This window comes from Tamandua tetradactyla, chromosome 6, assembly GCF_023851605.1.
Source record: "Tamandua tetradactyla isolate mTamTet1 chromosome 6, mTamTet1.pri, whole genome shotgun sequence".
NCBI classification, from domain to species: Eukaryota; Metazoa; Chordata; class Mammalia; order Pilosa; family Myrmecophagidae; genus Tamandua; species Tamandua tetradactyla.
In genome coordinates this window covers 39979685-39998921 of record NC_135332.1, presented here as the reverse complement: position 1 = coordinate 39998921, position 19237 = coordinate 39979685, and the positions used below count along the sequence as shown (strand labels likewise).

At 36.7% G+C, this 19237-nt stretch overlaps 2 protein-coding genes across 14 annotated transcripts in view; one reads left to right on the top strand and one right to left on the bottom strand.

Moving 5' to 3' along the window:
- PPM1E (protein phosphatase, Mg2+/Mn2+ dependent 1E) overlaps nt 1-19237 on the bottom strand; it is a 289214-nt gene that overhangs the window by 8626 nt on the left and 261351 nt on the right. For all 6 annotated transcript variants that reach the window (XR_013177663.1, XR_013177664.1, XM_077164967.1 and 3 more), the window contains exons 3-6: nt 8809-9008; nt 5337-5525; nt 2327-2470; nt 2003-2096 (exon numbers count right to left, since the gene is read on the bottom strand). Coding sequence is in view for 4 of the 6 variants with exons in the window: in XM_077164967.1 (XP_077021082.1) it covers nt 2003-2096; nt 2327-2470; nt 5337-5525; nt 8809-9008 (627 nt within the window). In the remaining 2 variants the exon portion in view is untranslated. The remainder of the gene's footprint in view (nt 1-2002; nt 2097-2326; nt 2471-5336; nt 5526-8808; nt 9009-19237) is intronic.
- The window catches only part of TRIM37 (tripartite motif containing 37), a 371934-nt gene that overhangs the window by 344624 nt on the left and 8073 nt on the right, over nt 1-19237 (top strand). Inside the window, exon 29 of one of the 8 annotated variants that reach the window (XM_077164954.1) lies at nt 8476-8675. The exons of the other annotated variants lie outside the window; for them this stretch is intronic. Coding sequence (XP_077021069.1) covers nt 8476-8506 — 31 coding nt within the window. The 3' untranslated portion in view covers nt 8507-8675. Of the gene's footprint in view, nt 1-8475; nt 8676-19237 lie in introns of those variants that run through there. 8 annotated transcript variants of the gene reach the window in all.

The following is a 19237-nucleotide window of genomic DNA, read 5'->3' as shown; positions in this document are numbered from 1 at the left end:
TTAGGTCTATATTTCCAACTGCATATAAATGATCTCTTCCAAGATATCTCCACGGGTACCTAGAATATACAATATGTCCAAATTGAACTCACCTGCTGTTCTCCCCACCCACCCACCCACCCATACTGTTTCTCCTTCTCTTTTATTACAAATGCTTTTCATCATTTTCCCAGTTATAAAAGTCAGAAACCTGGAAGTTAGGCTTTCTTCTTCCCTCACACTGTCATTTGTGTCTCATATGTATCTGTACCCTTTTTAGCTCTCCTCGTCTCTGTTATAAACTATATCAACAGCTTCCTAAATGACCCCCTTCCAGATTCTTTCTACTCTGCTCTGTCTTCCATACTGACAAGATAGCTATCTTTATAATGGTGTGGTCCCGCTGCTTATTTAGGTGTTCAAGTCCAGATGACTTAGAGTAGCATGAAAATCCATTTACTATGTGGTGCCAACATTTAAAATCTCTTCCCATTCCCTTCCCCTGCTGCTGCCTCCTGTACTTATTGTTGCTCCTAAAACACTATGCCCTTTCAAATCCCCGTGTACTTGTCTTCCTCTCTACCCTGAATTTCCTTCCCCAATCATCGTCCTTCACATACAACTCAAAAGTCATTGCCTCTGTGAAGTCTCCCTTATTTTCTCTTATTCAAGGACTTTCTTCCCCTGCTGTAGTTTCCCCCTGTCTGTGCTGTATTTTTAGAAGGAAAGGTAAGTATCCTCTAGAAAGTTGCTTGTATAACAAGTATTCAAGAATACCCCTCAATACTCTGACAAAGAACTTACAGATAAGATGACAAGGAAGATGGTTTGACAAGGAAGATGGTTTGGGTGAATGTTGTCAAAAATAGCTCTATACAAGAGTTGCATTTTAGAAAAGAGAAATGTCCCTGTTTTAGCTTTATTCAAGAGTTCCTAATAACTGGTTCAACCTAAGGTAAACTCAGTTCTTAGTTTTTCAGGTTGTATTTGTAGAATTTTGTAGACTCTCTCCATTCTTTTTGCTTCTCATGTTTAGGCTACTTCACAGCTTGCCAGCACCTTTCCAAAGAGTGGGAGGAACGTAAATCACTGGTAAAACTAAATCAATCCCTTAAGATTTTGTTAATATTCTGGCAGTTTTTTGGTAATAATAACCTTAATTTGCAATTAGATGTAAATTCCATTTATCCATGTTATCTCTGTATCTGAGTACTTCATTTCTTTAGGGAGGTAGGGAACAAGTAATACAGTATTTATGCATATATACATATTACCCATATAGACAAACATTTTGATTTATTCATTTTAAAAATCCAGGAAGCTAAGCTGTGAAGCCTAAAATAATAAACACAGGACCCAAGTGAGATGGACAGGAACAGGACTTCTTTGAACTTATATCCTTGCATTTTGTCCAGTCAGATTAGCTGTTATGAGTTTTAGAAAGAGATTCATTGACTTGCCCATTTGAAGCATTTAGGTCTCTTGGAGACAAGTTATTTGAAACCCCAGGGTTATCTGGCAAATTATTGTATACCACAAATAGAAAATAGTTTTCATCTAAAAAGTACAACATTTTTCCTATGAATTTATTCTCTATTATGTCACCTTCATATAATTGGAAAAAAAAAGATATAAGTAAGGTAAAATATTGGGGGGGGTCCATTTCCTGGAAAATGTTGATTTAACCTACATATGAACTAAAATGGGATGAAATGAGAATCACTGTGGTTTTAACCAGACTTGTGTTACCAAAGAGGAATGGTATCCATTAAAAAAAAAGAAGAAAATAGAAACCTGTAAATTCTACATCTCTTGATACAGCTCCCTTTTAATAGTGCAGTTTAAGTATATAAATGGGTCATTTAATTAAATCAAGTAATTAAAATAGCCATTATCTAATTGTTATTTTAATCAATAATAATAAGCATTCTGACAATAAAATTATCACCTCAGATTCCCTTTTATCAGTTAATATAAGGCAATGATGGTTTGGGGAGAAACAAAAAGTAATTTGTTTTCCTACCAATAGCTCTGGAGACTGACAGACTTCCATTCACCCTCCAGGCACCAAACCAGACTACACAACCTCCAAGGGCCTCGATTCGCTGCTTTTCATCCTAAAGAGTAATACAACAAAAAGAAGCAGACAGGATTTATTCATCTACTTTAACAATAAACAATAGATACAATATGCAGCAGTTTCCTGGAAAGTTCCTTTTACTTTTCCTTTGGAAGTTGGGGATAGTTTATAAGGTAATTGGGATAGTTATGAAAGTAAGTAAATCCTAATTAATAAATAGAAAACTGCCTTTATGACATGTGTCCCAAAGGAACAGACAATACTTACCTCTCTGTCAGGTTTATGTGGTTTCATTAGTTCAACAGCTTGGCCCTTTCTCACAAGCATGACCTGGGAATCACCCACCCAGGCCACATGAAGCATATTGCCTCTAATGAAAGTCACCACTCCTGTAGTGCCACATCTCAAGCTCTGAAAATAGGTTAAACAAAACTAGAGTCAGTAAAGTTAGATACCAAATTCTCATTGAGAAACAATTTATAATTGATAGAAACTCTTCATTTGGGAGCTGGGCTATTAATAATGCAATTTCACAAATAAACAGCAAGTCTATGCTCAGTTCACTTTATGTGTATGTATGGATTTATGTGGAATCAAAAACACACAATACACCTCATCTGGGTGGTATGCAAGGCAGGGACAGTAGTTAATGCCTTTTAATATACAAATAAGAATACTATGGCAGGTTATTTAACTTGTCCAAGGGGAAGTTACTGATTAGTACAGGAAAGAGAAGTGAAGTTCTTTTTCCTCCAATTCAATACTAAATCCATTATATCGATCCTTAAAGTAAAGATTTCCAGGTTCTGCTCTCTCTTTTGTTATTGGCCTTATACTAAGGAAGAAAGACCTAGCTTTACAGAAAAATATAACAGATAAAGCATCTGACTGGTACAGACCAAATGCCCTGATGCTTTGGATATTATATAGGAACCAAAAGATAATGAACACTACCTGGAGTGCTAAGTCTGTGGTGGTTTGAAGCTGCATGTACCCCAGAAAAGTATGTTCTTAAAGTTAATCCATTACTATGGGTGTGGATCCATTGTAAGTTGGATCTTTTGGTGAGTTGGCTCTTAAGTCACAGTGTGAGTCTTAAGAGGACCTCATTCAGGGTCCTCTTACTGGAGTCTTTTATAAGAGAATGAAATTCAGAAGAAGAAAGGAAGAAAAAAAGCCACAGAAGCAAGAAGCTAAAAGCAAGGAAACCCAGAAGAGAAGGCAGAGACTAGCAGATGCTGCCACGTGCCTCTCCATGTGACAGGCACAGACGAGTCCAGGATCACCAGCAACCAGTCTTCAGGAAGAAAGCATCCTCTTGATGATGTCTTGATTTGGGTATTTCTATGGCTACAAAACTGTAACTTGTAAGCTAATAAGTTCTCATTGTTAAAAACCAACCCATTTTATGGTATCTACTTTTGGAACTGTAGCAAACTAGAACAGATGCAAACAAATCCTCTCTAGAATATTTTTAAGGGCCTTTACTTTTGGAACATTGCATAAAGAACTAACAGCCTTGAATTTTACTGTAATTGCTCAGTACCACTGTACTTAAAGCTCTTATACTACTATACTAAAATGACGTCTCCATTTGAAATGAGTCACCACCAAATGAGCATGACTTTCTGTTACTAAGGACCTGGCCAAAATTAGAACGATGCGTCAAGGGTGGGAAAAGGCCCTTTGTATCCCAGTGAGAAACACAACTTTTCATTTTCCCTATATAGGGAAAGTTTGTTATAAATCCTCACCCACCAATAAAATGTCTTCCCACATAGAATGTTAAAAAACTCAGACTCCTGGAGCACATGATAAAGACACTTCAGTGCATATGTCCTGGAGAGAACAGGAGGCAAGGCTGCTTCACAACAAGAATAGCTGCTTTCTTCCTAGCACTTAGCAGCACATGAAAGCACAAGAAAAAAGTGACTGCTGAGACAAACCTAAATAATTCAAGATTGTAGAGAACTATTGGCAGGGCTGAGACACACCAGGATTATAGACAAATCAAATGAGGTTACCCTGGCAGAAAATAAGCCTTAATTTTGAGGATGCAAAGGAAAGAGAATAGAGCAGAAAATGAAGATAAAATGAGTCTCTTGGTTTCACAGTTGTGATTACAGATCATGTATCGGCGGCCAGGTCCTGTTTACAGTCAGAATGAGAACCAGCTGCTGCAGCACAGACAACACCAAGCAGGGCACTCACCCTCAAGAGAGTTTGGGAAAGTTTGTCAAGAATTTTATTTCCTTTTCCAGCCCCACTTCTATATGTGAACCTTAGTCGTTGCTGTTGGAGTTACATATTAATTCAAACTTGGGACAAAGACCCTGATACAGAGTATTTCTCTTCCTTAATACCAAATAGTTCTGAATTACTATTTCATTGATTCCATGCCTCGGTATTGCTCTATAGCATAACTATGAGTTCAAAGAAATAGATTAAATGTCCTCTCCAATTCCATTTCAAAAACAGTTTAAGTTGTAGGGTGTAGGGCAGGAGTCTTACTTTCTCTGTGTATATAATTTTATAATTACTTAAGAATTTGTTGAAGTATCTTCTTTCTATTGGCCCACAGTTAAACACCTACTGTACAGTATTGTAGTTAATTATGTACTCATGCCCAGATGATTAATTAGATTAAATTTCTTACTTTAAGATCTTAATATAGAGCCAGCCCCTGTCATTCATTCAGAGTGAAAAATTTAGGTCTCATTAAGCTTAGCCATGTAGGGCATGAGCTCTTTCTTTTCTCCCTGTTAAATCAGCTCAAGGATCATCTAAGGATTCATCCTCTCCAGGCAGATTTTCCCGGAAGAGATGCACAGCAAAACACTACCTACCCACTTAGAACCACATGTATGGGAATTAACCCAGCTTCTCTTTCCTTTTTAGGCCATTGTTTTAATCACCATACCCAGGTTTTGTCAGTCACAGTCTGCTCAGAGAGATGGTCCTAGTATGAACCTGACAGGTACTGGTGAATAAGAAAGAAAAATATTCACCTGCCAAATACAGCAATGGAGACTTTCTTAAAAATTACAGCTTGAAAATTTCTATACAGTACATCACAGCATCCACTAAAACTATTGTTCCTGGAAAGAGACTTAGAAACTATCATAGATGCCATTATTAATTGGTTAAGAATACAGTTTGGAAGGGAATTTTTAACAGTGCCTACTCAGAAAGAGAAAATTCAAAATAGTCCTTTAGCCACAGACGAAAACTGTCCTAGGCTAGCGCATTCACGGGCTGGAATTATGAGATGGCATACCTCTCTGGCTGCTTTCTGCACAAACCGCTCATCAGTGACCCGGAAGGCCCGGCACAGGGCTTCAGCAGGATCATGGGGGAACATCTCCTGGCGTACCAAGTTAACATGGAGGTGAATGGACGCATAAATTGCAGCATCCACTCCCCCATGGCCATCAAACACTGCAAAATAAGCTTGTTCTTCCTGGTCCTGTCAATAGAAACACAGCAAATAAAAATGGTAGGCAGGTGTAGCTATACTTAAATGAGCCAATCCAACACTGCTGCCCATCCTCCTCCCACTGCATTTGCCTCCAGATACATGAGACTCAGTGTTTCCCTCTTCTGACATGCCTGATCAACTGCTGAAATACCTGCAATATTAGGGAATCTGTGTTTATACGCCAGAACACTGGAACACATTATGCCCAATTAGCTCAGGCTGAAGTGCCCCCTCTCTGTGAAAGTTGTCTTGTACCATAGAAACCACCCACATAAATACACTTGCTTCAAAATTGCTGTTACAAGTTGCGAAGTGGGGAGAAAAGAGATGGTCTGAGGAGGAACTGAGCAAAAGCTGTTCTGGATTGAATGCTTTTTTCAAAATGCAAATACTTTAGTAATAAAATTAGAACTTGAGAACAATAGGAAATAATTGGCCTTCCAGTACAAGACCAATTATGTTCAGGTAGTTTAAAATACAAAGAGAGATGAAAGCACACACATAGCCTCTAAACTATAATACCTCCTCTGTAAACTATTCATGGTATTCTCACCATAAACAGCATAGAGTCTTTAAACTATTTATATTTAAAGGACATCAGATGGTGCCCCTTTGTTTCACCCCATGATCCAAGATTTAGCTTCACACCTTGGCCCACCCTCTGGTTAAATTACACTCAAAGGTAACTCCTAGAGGAGGGCTTTCCTAGCCTATGCTTTGTTTTGACAAAGGTGGCCTAATTCTAAAATCACATTTTTAAACCATCAAATTATTATATTTTTTTGTGTGCTGTATGGCAGGGTCACATTTCATTATTTTTCCATGTGAGTATCCTGTTATTGCAGCACCATTTGTTGAATTTTTGTTTGTTTGTTTTGCTTGTTTGTTTTTTGGGGGAAGTGCATGGACCAAGAATCGAACCCAGGTCTCCTGAATGTTAGGCGAGAATTCTACTCCTGAACTACCCTTGCCCTCCCAAAGCAATTTACGTTTTAATCTTCCATTTAGGTATTTAAATCTCAGATCTATCTCACGTAGACAATCTATGGCTCATTGAATACTTCTAGGCAACAGTATGTAATGATTCTCACTAGATTTCTTTTTCCATGGCTCGAAGAGGAGTCCAGACCCTGTCATTGATTCATAAGCAAATTATTTTCTGGTGCTTGTTTTTCATGTTAGTTAGGGATGAGTTGCTACCTCACAGGTACTAAAACAGGTATATCTATGCTTTGAAAAAGTTCTTTTAAAAGGTCATTCTACATTTACAAAAGTTCCAAAGTTAATAGCCGTAGCATAATGACAGCACCCAGATATTATGAAATCTAAATCTAATATAGACACGAAAATGTGTTAATTTGCTAATTTAATCAACACCACCTATAAATGCCATTGGAGATTAATTGACTAAACAGAATTGTTTAGAAGCAAAGTCCTGATATGTAGAAATTCTACATAAACTAAAGTATTACTCATTTTTAAACAGCTCTGTCGGGCGGGATAGGGGTAAAAATTTTAAATTAGCATCATATCCAAGTAGTTTTTAAAATGATGAGTGAGCTGATACAGGATCATCACAAATGGGGGGGGACTGGAGGGCAATAATAGCTTTATCAGGTGTATGAGAGTATAAATTTAAATAATGTACTTGTGGGGAAATTCTTAAACAATGTATCATCAGATAGATGAGAAAGAGGCCAAGTGGATTGCTTAAGAAAATTCTGTAGCTTCTTTTGAAAAGTAACATTTCCTATCTTTCCCCTTTTATGAAAATAATGTGTGTAAATATCACCTATAATCCTACCATCCATAATCAGTCTTTTTTCTGTGTGTATATGTGTATATAAAATTAGAACCACATTGTACATAGAATTTTATATCCTGATTTTTGTCATTTACCATATTATTTGTATTTTCCTATGTCACTATTATTCAAAGGTCTTATTTAAATGGATATATATGTCTTATGAGCATATCAGTTATTTTCATTAATGATTTAGAGCATTTCCATTTTTATTACAAATAATGCTTGAAAAACATTTATGTCAAACAAAATATGTACAAGATTTTACTATATTTCTATTTCTTTATGATAAAGAATTAAAAGTGAAATTACCAAATCAGAGAGTGTAAAAATTTATAAGGTTCTGAACATGTTGCCAATTGCCCTCAAAGCCTCTTTCACGATAGCAAGGTACTCCTTTCTGACTTAGGCCTTTGAGCTGATTTTGAAATGAGGCAGCCAAATGACAACTAAACTAGGTCAGCACACAGCAATGGTGCCCTTAAACCTGAGAATAATCTTCAGGTGGTATAAAGATATAAGGACTGTTTCTCATACAACAACCTTTTGGGTTACATTTACATGGGCATGGTAATGTTTGGAAATAAAGACATCAGCTGATCTATCTTTATAATATAAACACCAATTATCAACCCACCATCACTGCTGATTAGGCCTTGACAGTCAGCTAAAACTTAAATTTAACTGCTAGAAAAGATAATATTGTGCTTTGTAATAGTAACTTAAAAATTACGGAGTTGAGTGAAGAAAAGAGGCAAGTGACAGGCAAAGGAAACAAATCTACCTCTCTTTGCATTAACATAATACACTTAATAGAAAAAGTAGAAGATGACAAGAAAATGGTTATTAAGCTGACAAAGCTCATATAGATCCAATTTGTCAGTCACTGAGATTCATGAAATATAATTCCAGCTACTTTCCTATCTAAAAGACCAAGAATTTTAAAATGAAATTAGAAGAAAACTGTCTCTGCCTCAATTTCATCCTTTTATGTTTATGCTTTTTATTTTGTTTCATTTCAGCAACACAGTAATGTGGAAACTACCCCATTTAATTACACTTTGGAAACAGTTTCCTTAAAAAAGTAGCTTTATTGAGATATAATAGTTTCCCTTTCTGTTTATATATTTATAGGATAATTCTGGAAGATTATACAAGAAACTAGTAACTTCCATTGCCTTCGTGAAGGGGAACTGAGTGCCTATGAGACAAAGATAAGAGAGATTTTTTTTTCCCTAATTTTGAACCATGTTGAATGCATTTCCTATTCAAAATAACATATTAAATAATTCCTTTAATGTTGTCTAACATAAATAAAATTGTGCCAATTAACTTTTTTGTCCCAACTAACTTATCAGTGATACTTTTATATTAGAAGTTCTCCTTTTCTAACATGGTCATGAAGGTTTTTGTTTTGTTTTGCTTTTTTTTTTTAAAGCACACTGATTCTGTGGAAGTGCCCTTTACCTCTAGGTTGAAGAGCATATTAAAGTCAGGAATGCAGACATGTTTGTCCTCCATTTTCCTGCGCATGTTTTTGATGGCATGGATTGATGTCTCATAATAGAGCTGGGGTCTCCTGCGGAGAGGGAAGTCTTTCACCCAGCTGCAGCAAATCTCGTGTAGTTTGCTGAAGACAGAACGGGCCAATTTCACTGTCTCAATCTCTGTGAAAGAAACAGAAATCCCCAATCAAGAACCTTGTGAAACTGATTTTTACTTGCCTGCTTGGTAAAAAATGAAGTAGGTCACCTTAGTCAAGTTCCTCCTTAATAGAAGAAAATTCATCCTTCTCAAGAGAAATGAAATGCTTCTTCTGAAGAGAGAAAATGACAGCTACTCTAGTAGAAAAGGACTAGCCAGCAGCTGCCTCTAAGATATTCACATGTCAAGAAGAGAAAATCTCTGGCCAGCGCTGGAGCTATTCCTAGGCTTGATCTCCTCCAGCCCAGGAGTTACTGCTCTGGCCCCTGCTCTCTAGGTCAGAGTCAGAGTTCCCGTTCCCTTTTGGTTGGCTGCTATGGTATCAACTGGAGAGCCAATCTTCCTATCTTTGGAGTAATGACTGAAATATGAACAGTGGTTATACAGTTAATTGAAATCTGAATGGCCTATGAAAACAGATAATTTATAAACTACAGGAAAAAGAAGAGTTTACCTTGATTACCATTTATCTTTGTCTCTCTTCCTGACCTCTTGCTTAACCTACAATTCCCTCTTTTCTTTCTTGTAATTGATCATAATTTGGAACTGAATTATATATATTTATTATATGATGTATGTTTTATTAAATGTTTATTCTATTGGTTAGCAAGTGAGGTGAAAGTCTTTTATTTCTGTAATGATCATGATGTTGAATATACAACTATGTGATGATAGTGTGAGTTATTGATTATATACAAGAATGGAATGATCATATGATAAGCATGTTTGTGTTTGTATGTGATTATGTATCATAAATTAAAAAACAAAAGAAACACAAAAAAACCAGAGCTAACATTTACTTAATAGTAAAAGACTATATGTCTTCCTCCTAAGATCGGGAACCAAGCAAGGAGGTCCACTCGCACCACTTCTTTTCAGCATTAAACTGGGATTTCTGGCCAGTGCCATAAGGCAAAAAAAAAAAAAGAAGTAAAAGCCCACCAGATTGGAAAGGAAGAAGTGAAATGATCTCTATTCAAAAATACCTCTTTAATAATTTTACATTTTTTATATTGGCTACATGTTGAAATGGTAATATTTTAGATATTTTGGGGTTAAATAAAATATGTGAATTAAATTTTTTTAAAAAGTCTTTTCTTTCTGTAAGGAAAAAAAATCCTTAAATTTCTATCTTTGTGTGTGACCCTGGATAGGAAAAAGGAGATAGCACTCAGGAGCAATAGGAACAGGGTTCTTCACTCTGTACTCTGGAATCTACTACTTGACTTATTAAGCACAGTAGACTAGCTGACCTCTAAGCAAGATTTGTATTCCTAAACTGGATGGACTGAAGTGTAAGCCTTTTAAGCAATACTGACAGCAGAGAACTTGAATGGAATTGAAGAGATTGTATCTTACATCATTTAGCTCTCCACTCAAGTTGTCCTCCACTCAGATTGCAGCTTTTGAAATAACCAAAGGGAAATTAGTTTTTTTAGGTCAGTATTTTAAAGGTTCCTCCTATCTCCCAGGTTAAAAAAATAAAAAGATTAGAACTCTCCAAACTTTTTCTTTACTTTACTAAATTAGACACAGCTTGACAGCCTAAGAAAATATCTACCAGCTGGGCAGTGGTTGCATATGCTTCCTCTCCAATCTAGAGCACAAATCCCAAAGAAGAAACATTAGATGTTCTAGAACAGCCTGGAAACTTGGATTCCCATTTTCTATTCCTAGCCCTGTCTTTGCTTTGATCTGTGACTACATTCAAAATTCTTTTAAAAAATGACTATATTTAGAAAGCTGACCTTAAGAGTTTTGTTGCACTTTTTTCCTCATTAAGCATACAGGTTCGTAAATCATGTTTTGTAGTTTTGTCCTCATAACATTTTTGTAACTAAAAATCAAGATTACACCTGAAAGAAAAGAAATTCTAAGAGCAAATCTAGAGGAGGTATATACAAAAAAGGAAACTGAAGGCTGATAGATAACCCAATATTTTGATTGCTTAGAGCAACTACAATTTTTTTTAAAGCATCACCTGCCATTGACTATCTCTTTCTGCCAACAATTTGCTATTTTATTAATGCAAGCAGTGGTCTCTGCAGCAGCATAGGCCCCCAAATGTAGCCCCTGAGATTGATGAGTCCTCATGTGACTCTGTCACAACAGAACTGCCAGGCAATCAAGTGATTTCATAAATTTTGTGGGAGAATGGGGTGGGGTGAAACAACTGTTATTAGCCAGCAGGATAGTTCCTAGATTCCCAGATGATTATATAAACCTTTGTATCATTCTTTGTTTTGTATGATACTTTTATTTTATTGACATGCACTCTCCAGTAAGGCAGCCACTAGGCACATGTAGCTATTTAAATTTAAACAGGTTAAAATTAAATAAAATTAAAATTCAGTTCCTTGGTTGCATTAATTTTATCTCAAGTGTTCAATAACCATATATGAAGTGGCTGCCATATTGAACAGTGCAGATAGAGACCATTTCCATCATGGCACTGTCTATTGGGCAGTGCTGATGCAGTCAGATTAAATTGGTTAGGGAAAACAATACCAGCTTTCTCTAATATTTAATAAACTACTAGATCTGTCTATACTTTTTCCTGTTGCTCCCTCCTTTGTGTTTTCATTATACTTTGTCTACGCCATGTATTCTAACAATAGATAATATTATTGAGTGTTTTCTGTGTTCTCTAATCTCTGAAACATTTCACAAATAGGTAAAACCAGCTTCAACCCAGATCTGTCTGACTCTAAGCACAAGCCCTTCATTTCCCAAACTGTAACTGCAGAAAGTGACTGCTGTTGATTAGTCATAGTACAGTACCTAGCAGATGGTAGGGGCTCATTGGATATTTATTGAATAAATGGATAGCTGTTATTTAAATTAAATAATCACTAAATTAAAATATTTTTGTGCTTCTTGATCTTTGATCCTCTGTTCTGCTCCACTGACCTCTCCATCTATTTGTACAGTAGTACTATTCTCTTTAAATTACTATTGCTTTATAATATAGTCTAATATCAGAAAGACTAGATTTCCTACTTCTTACCTTTAAATTTAAAAATTTCAGTTCGATAGTTTGACATGTTTATTTTTCCAAATGAACTTTCAAATGATTTTGTTAAGTTTTAGGATAATACCTGTTTCCATTGTACTTGGGATCACATTTAATTCATAGATTAATTTGGGAAAAATTGACATTTTTCATATAGTTTTATCCATGATAATGTAAATCTTCTTTTATGTTTGCTCAGTGGAGTTTTAACATTGGTCCTTCATATTTTATTCCAAGTCATTTTATTTATTTGGTATTTTGAGTCAGAACTTTGTATGAATTGTTTTTTTACCACCTAGCAAACATTCTTCCTTCCAGCAGCATTTCTTCCTCTACTCTGAGTCCATGAGTGTCTAGGGGTAGAACATACAATTCAGGTCTGGCCAATTACAAAGTTGCTCTGGCCATAGTGATTGGTTCAGGAACGGGAAATGAGCCAAGATGGCCAATTAGAGTAAGAACAACTGAGAAAAGCTCTCTTTTTTTTCTGTTTAACTTGAACCTGGGGAGGTGAAGACTCTTAACAGCCTTCTTGTCACCACATGGCACTTGAACATAAAATAAAAATGGGGAAAGAGTTGAGAGTTGGAGAAATGCCAGGTTCTGATGCCATCACTTGAAGCCTTAAATCTAGCTGTGCTGGAAATCATCTCTAACCCTGGAGGTTAACCAGTACATTCTCTTTTGCTGAAGCCAATTTGAGTTGTGTTTTGTGGTCCCTTGCAACCAAAAACTTCTCCAGTGCTATGACAGAAATTCTTCATCATCATTAAGCTTAAATGCTAAGCCAGATTTTATCCTACCATACCCAAGATGTATCCATTTAGTCCTATTTTATTAAGAATCATTTTCCTTTTTAAAATTAGAATTGGATATTTAATTTATCAAATACTTATTTTGGCATCCGTAGATAGTACTGTTTTTTTCCCCTTGCTTATTAATGCATGTTATGCTGATAGAGGTCCCAGTATTTTTGTTTTGTTCATTGCTGTTTCACTAGTACAATGCTAGTATATTGTAGACCCTCAACAAAATACTCACCAAATGAATTAACTACTGTAGTCTTTATACAAATATTTTTTACATGGATTACTAAAAATGGTCTCATTTCCTTTTCTGTTTTGTCTTAGGCAGTTTTTTTTTTTTTTTACTTTTTATTTTGCAAAAATAATACAAACCCGAATTCCAGGAGATGGCCGAATAGAGTAGCTTCAGATGATCCCTGCTTCATGGAAAAATTAGAGAAGGGACAGAAGGGCGACTGAGATGGCAATTCAAGAGTGCACCTAACCTGGAAGAGCCTTCTACACCAAATAGGGCAGCCACGGTGGCAGAAGTCGAGGAACTGAGAAGCAGCAAGCTGGAGCCTGGCGCAGAGGTGTGGAGCCTGCGGGAGTGTACAGATGGGAGCCAGGGACTAGGAAGTAAGCCAGGTCATGTTCCTTGAATGCACTACCCTCACCAGCATAGCCCTGTGACCAGTGACTCACCCCACACCCCATGCACCTGAACCCTGTCACCTGCTCCCATTCCCCACACTCCAAGCCCTCCCTCCCCACCAGCCCCCAGCGTGCATACATGCCCCACTCCCCACCCCCAGTGCAGCCCAACCCACCTCTCCACCCCTCCTAAGCACTACCTCCCCCTCCCTGTTCCCTGCAGGCTATTGCCAGCACATAAAGGCTACGGGCGCTAACCTCCATACCCAGGCTACTCCCGCCCCCTGGCCATAGTGTTGCACAGCCTCACCCCACAGACAGATATAGCCCTGCCTAACGACCAAATTAAAACACCAGAGGAGATACAGATGTCAGAACAAATAAGCAAAGATATTCATACAACTCTACTTAATAAAATAAGTGGGATGGCAAATGACATAAAGGAGATCAAGAAGACAGTAGACGAGTATAAAGGAATTTGAAAGAATCAATAGAAAAATAGCTGATATCACAGAGATTAAAGATTCTGTTGACCAAATAAAAAACATACTAGAGGCATATAACACCAGATTTGAAGAGACAGAAGAAAGGATAAGTGATATACAGGACAGGATAACTGACTTTGAAGACTCAAAACAGCAAATGACAAAAAAGATAGAAAAATTTGAATTGGATCTCAGGGAAATGATAGTCAAAACAAAACACACAAATAAAAGAATCATTGGTGTCCCAGAAGGAGAAGAGAGGAGTAAAAGGCTAGGAAGAGTGGTTGAGGATATAATGGGAGAAAACTTCCCAACCCTCATAAAGGACATAAATATACAAGTCAAAGAAGTCCAATGAACTCCAAACAGAATAAATCCAAATAGGTCTTCCCCAAGACCCATACTACTAATCAGTCTGTCAATGCTGAAGAGAAGCAGAAAATTCTGAAAGTGACAAGAGAAAAACAATCTACTACATACAAAGAAAACTACTCAACTAGCACCATGGAGGTGAGAAGGCAGTGGTATGAGATATTTAAGATCCTAAAAGAGAAAGACTTCTGGCCAAGAATTCTGTACCCAGCCAAATTGTCCTTCAAAACTGAGGGAGACTCTACATGATGCCTGATGAATGCAGGTGGCTGAAGGATGCACTGACTGAGAAGTAGATTGGCAAATGATGGTGTATACTAATGAACAAAGGCTGTGCTGCTACAAAAAGGAACAATGTTGTGAGGCATGCAATGATGTGAGTGAACATGTGGGACATTTGGTGAGACAAAATAAGCCAGAAACAAAAAAAAACAGCAGTGATATGGTCACCTTTAGAAAATGTGTATAAGAAAACGGGCCTAGATTTTAAGTTTTTAGAGCAGATACATTTAGTCTGGAGTGGTGATTATTATTTCTGTATTTGAGAGGCTGTTTTATATATATAACCTGATATTTAGAGATAAGAACAAGGCCATACAGGTTGGGGTCAAAGTAGTTCAGAACACAGGGGTAAGGAAGACAGTGTCTATATTTTAGAACCACGCATACTCTTTGAGACCAATGGAAGAAAGGTTTATTTGATCTGGAACTGAAATTTTCTGTAGTGCATAATTAATTCAACCTATCTGTATTGCTCATTTGAACAACTGAACCACAGAGAGCAAAGAATGAGAAAGAGGTCCTTTAATCCTGTATAGATTATTGTAATGTCTGGAAACATCTTACAGTATATTAACCAGATAATCAAAAAGTATTGGCAAAGTCCCCTAAGGGAGGGGAGAAAGACCATAGAACTATTAAACCTTATCATCAGGGAATCCCCTGATACTGTGTCAAACTTTAGGGGCACCCAAATCAATAGGCCATGCTCTTGATCATGAGGTTTACTCTTGTGAAGCTTATGAAGATAGCACAGAAGCTTAGACTACCTATAGGCATACGTAAGAGTTACTTCTGGAGGACCTGTGTTGTTGCTCAGATGTGGCCTCAGTCTCTCTAAGCCCAACTCTGCAATTGAAATCATTGCCCTTCCCCCTACGTGGGACATGACATCCAGGGGTGAAAGTCTCCCTGGTGACATGGGAGAGGACTCCCAGGGATGAATCCAGACCTGGCACCATGGGATCAACAATTACATCCTGACCAAATCGGGGAAAGGAAGTGTAATTAATAAAGTATCAGTGGCAGACAGAGTTCAAATAGTCAAGAGGTTACTCTGTAGATTGCTCTTACGCAAGCTTCAATTAGACCTTGCTACCTATCATAACCTGCCAAACCCCAACCAGGACCATTCCAGCCAATCCTAAAGGACACTTAGGGCAATTTATAAGATTCCACAAGGGTTCCAGGCACTAGAATAACTTGCCAGAAACCTATAAGCTCCAGATGGGATGGCTTCCTGGACCAGATAAGTCCTGAAACTTAGCCCAGCCTCTCCAGAACATTAGATAGTTCCATCTCCCTACCCCGTATTAGTGACAGACTAATAAAAAATTTAGAATTGCCACAGCCCAAACAACCCTAATGAGAGGCATAGAAAGATCAAAGGTAATGGTGGAATTATACATAGAAGATAGGACTTAACAAGTGAATATGAATACTGAATCATTAAATTAATATCTCTTTTAGCTGCTAGTATTTTAGAGCAGCTGGAAGTAAAAACCTAAAATTGTGAAATTGTAACCCATGTCAAAGTCTGAAACATGTTCTACAACTAATTGTGGTGCTGTGCTTGGAAATTTATAGCTTTTTTGTATATGTTATTGTTCACAAAAAAAGAAGGAAGAAAAAGTAGATTGTGATGATAAAAAAGTATTTAAGCCCTCTAGCCTCCTATATTCTGGAGCTCCTAGAAGGAAAAATATGAGAGGATCATATGGTAGCCCTTAATAAACTCTGGGATCTATCCTGTAGCCACTTTTTGAAAAGTGCTTTGAAAACTATTGCTTTTTTATTTCTTTGCTGTGTATATATGTTTATACTACACAATTAAAAAAGTTTAAAAAATAGTGCAAAAGAAAAATAACAAAACAAACACACACGCAAAAAAAAAAAAAAAAAAAAAACCGAGGGAGAGAGTAACGTTTTCACAGACAAAGAAGTCCTGGAAGAATTTGTCAACAAGAGACTGGCCCTACAAGAAATACTAAAAGGAGTTCTGCTGGCTGAAAAAAAAAAAAAAAAAAAAAAAAAAAGACAGAAGAGGTCTGGAGGAGAGCACAGAATTGCAGAGTACCAATAAGGGTAATTTAAAGAATAAAAAGAGAAAGAGGGAAGATAATATATAGATCTGACAAATAAAAAGATAAGATGGTGGATTCAAGAAACACCTTTTCAGTAATAACTTTGAATGTTAATGTGCTAAATTAGCAATTAAAAGTTACAGATTGGGGCAGGCCACAGTAGCTCAGCAGGCAGAGTTCTTGCCTGCCACGCTAGAGACCTGAGTTCCATTCCTGGTGTCTGCCCCTGCAAAAAAAAAAAAGAGAGAGAGCTACAGATTGGCAGAATGGATTAAGAAACATAATCCAGCTATATGCTGCTTACAAGAGACTCATTTTAGACACAAGGATACAAATCGATTGAAAGTAAAAGATTGGAAAAAGATTTTCCAGGCAAGTTGTAACCAAAAGAAAGCAGAAGTAGCTATACCACTATTGGAGAAAGTAGACTTTAAATGTAAAGACATCATAAGAGACAAAGAAGGACACTATGTATGAATTAAAGGGTCAATCTTCACCAAGAAGATATAACAATCATAAATAGTTTATGTTCCCAATAGGGAGTTCCAACGTACAGACAGACATTGGCAAAATTGAAGAAAGAAATAGATGTTTCAACAATAATAGTAGGAGACTTCAAAACACCAAGCTCCTTTATTGATAAAACAACCAGACAGAAGATCAACAAGGAAATAGAGAAGATAAATAATTTGATAAATGAATTAGACCTAACAGACATATATAGATCACTGCACCCCAAAATACAAGGATATACATCCTTCTCTAGTCTTCATGGAGCATGCTCTAGGATAGAGCATATGCTGGGATACAAAACAGGTCTTTATAAATTTAAAAACACTGAAATTATTCAAAGCACTTTCTCTGATCACAAATGGAATGAAGCTGGATCTCAATAACAACCAAAGAATGAGAACATTCACAAATATATGGAGATTAAATAACACACTCTTAAACAACCAGTGGGTCAAAGAAGAAATCAGTAGCTATGTGGAGAGGAATGAAAATAAGAATACAACTTAGAACTTATGGGATGTGGCAAAGGCTATGCTGAGAGGGAAATTTATTGCCCTAAATGCCTATATTAAAAAACAAGAAAGAGCAAAAACTGAGGACTTAACAGCATGCCTGGAGGAACTTGAGAAGTTCCACAGATTTTCTTTCTACAAAGAAAAGCCCAGGGCCAGATGGCTTCACAGGGGAATTTTATCAAACATTCCATAGAGAACTAACACCAATCCTGCTCAAACTCTTCCAAAAAATAGAGGAAATAGGAATTCAACCTAACTCATTTTATGAAGCTAATATTTTAATATCAAAACCAGTAAAGATGCTATAAGAAAGGAAAACTACAGGCCAATCTCCCTAATGAACATAGATGCAAAAATTATATATTAGCAAATCGAGTCCAACAACACATTAAAAATTATACACCATGACCAAATGGGGTGTATACCAGGAATGCAAGGATGGTTCAACACAAGAAAATCAATTAATGTAATACAGCACATTAACAAATCAAAAGGGAAAAAATCACATGATCATCTCAATTGATGCTGAAAAAGCATTTGAGAAAATTCAAAATTTTATCAGAAAATTTTCTGATAAAAACACTCCAAAAGATAGGAATCAAAGGTAACTACCTCAATATGATGAAGGGAATATATGAAAAAACAATAGCCAGCATTGTACTCAATGGAGACTGAAAGCTTTCCCCCTAAGATCAGGCACAAGACAAGGATGCCTACTGTCACCACTATTATTCAACATTGTGTTAGAAGTTCTAGCTAGAGCAACCAGGCAGGACAAAGAAATAAAAGGCATCCATATCAGAAAGGAAGAAGTAAAACTCTCATTATTTGCAGATGATATGGTACTAGGAAGATCCTGAGAAATCTACAGAAAAGTTACTTGAGCTAATAAACAATCCAGCAAGGTAGCGGGATATAAAATTAATTTGCAAAAATCAATTACGTTTCTATACACAACCAATGACCTAGCTGAGGAGTCAGTTAAGGAAAGAATTCCATTCAAAATAGCAACTAAAAGAATCATGTACTTAGGAATGAAATTAACTAGGGATGTAAATGACTTGTACACAGAAAACTATATAACACTGCTACAAGAAATCAAAGGAGATCTAAATAGGTGGAAAGACATTCCCTGCTCATGGATAGGAAGGCTAAATATAGTTAAGATGTCAAGGTCTAAATATAAAGGCTAAATATAGTTAAGATGTCAAGATACCAGGGTCTCTAGGCAATATCACCCCTGAGTGCCATCCTGGCATCCCTTTGGCCGTCCCCAATTTTTTCCTCTGGGGCAGTGTGGGCTGCTGGGGCACATGGACAAGACAGATAATTAAAATAAAAAAAAAATTATTTCTGTGATTAATTTGTACTTACTAGAGTGTTTGCCTCACAAAAATGTGTGACATGCTTATATAAGAAATACTTTTTAAATAACAGGGTTCGCTATTTTGTGTGATTTTCAGCTTATGCAAAGGATCTTAGAATATATCGG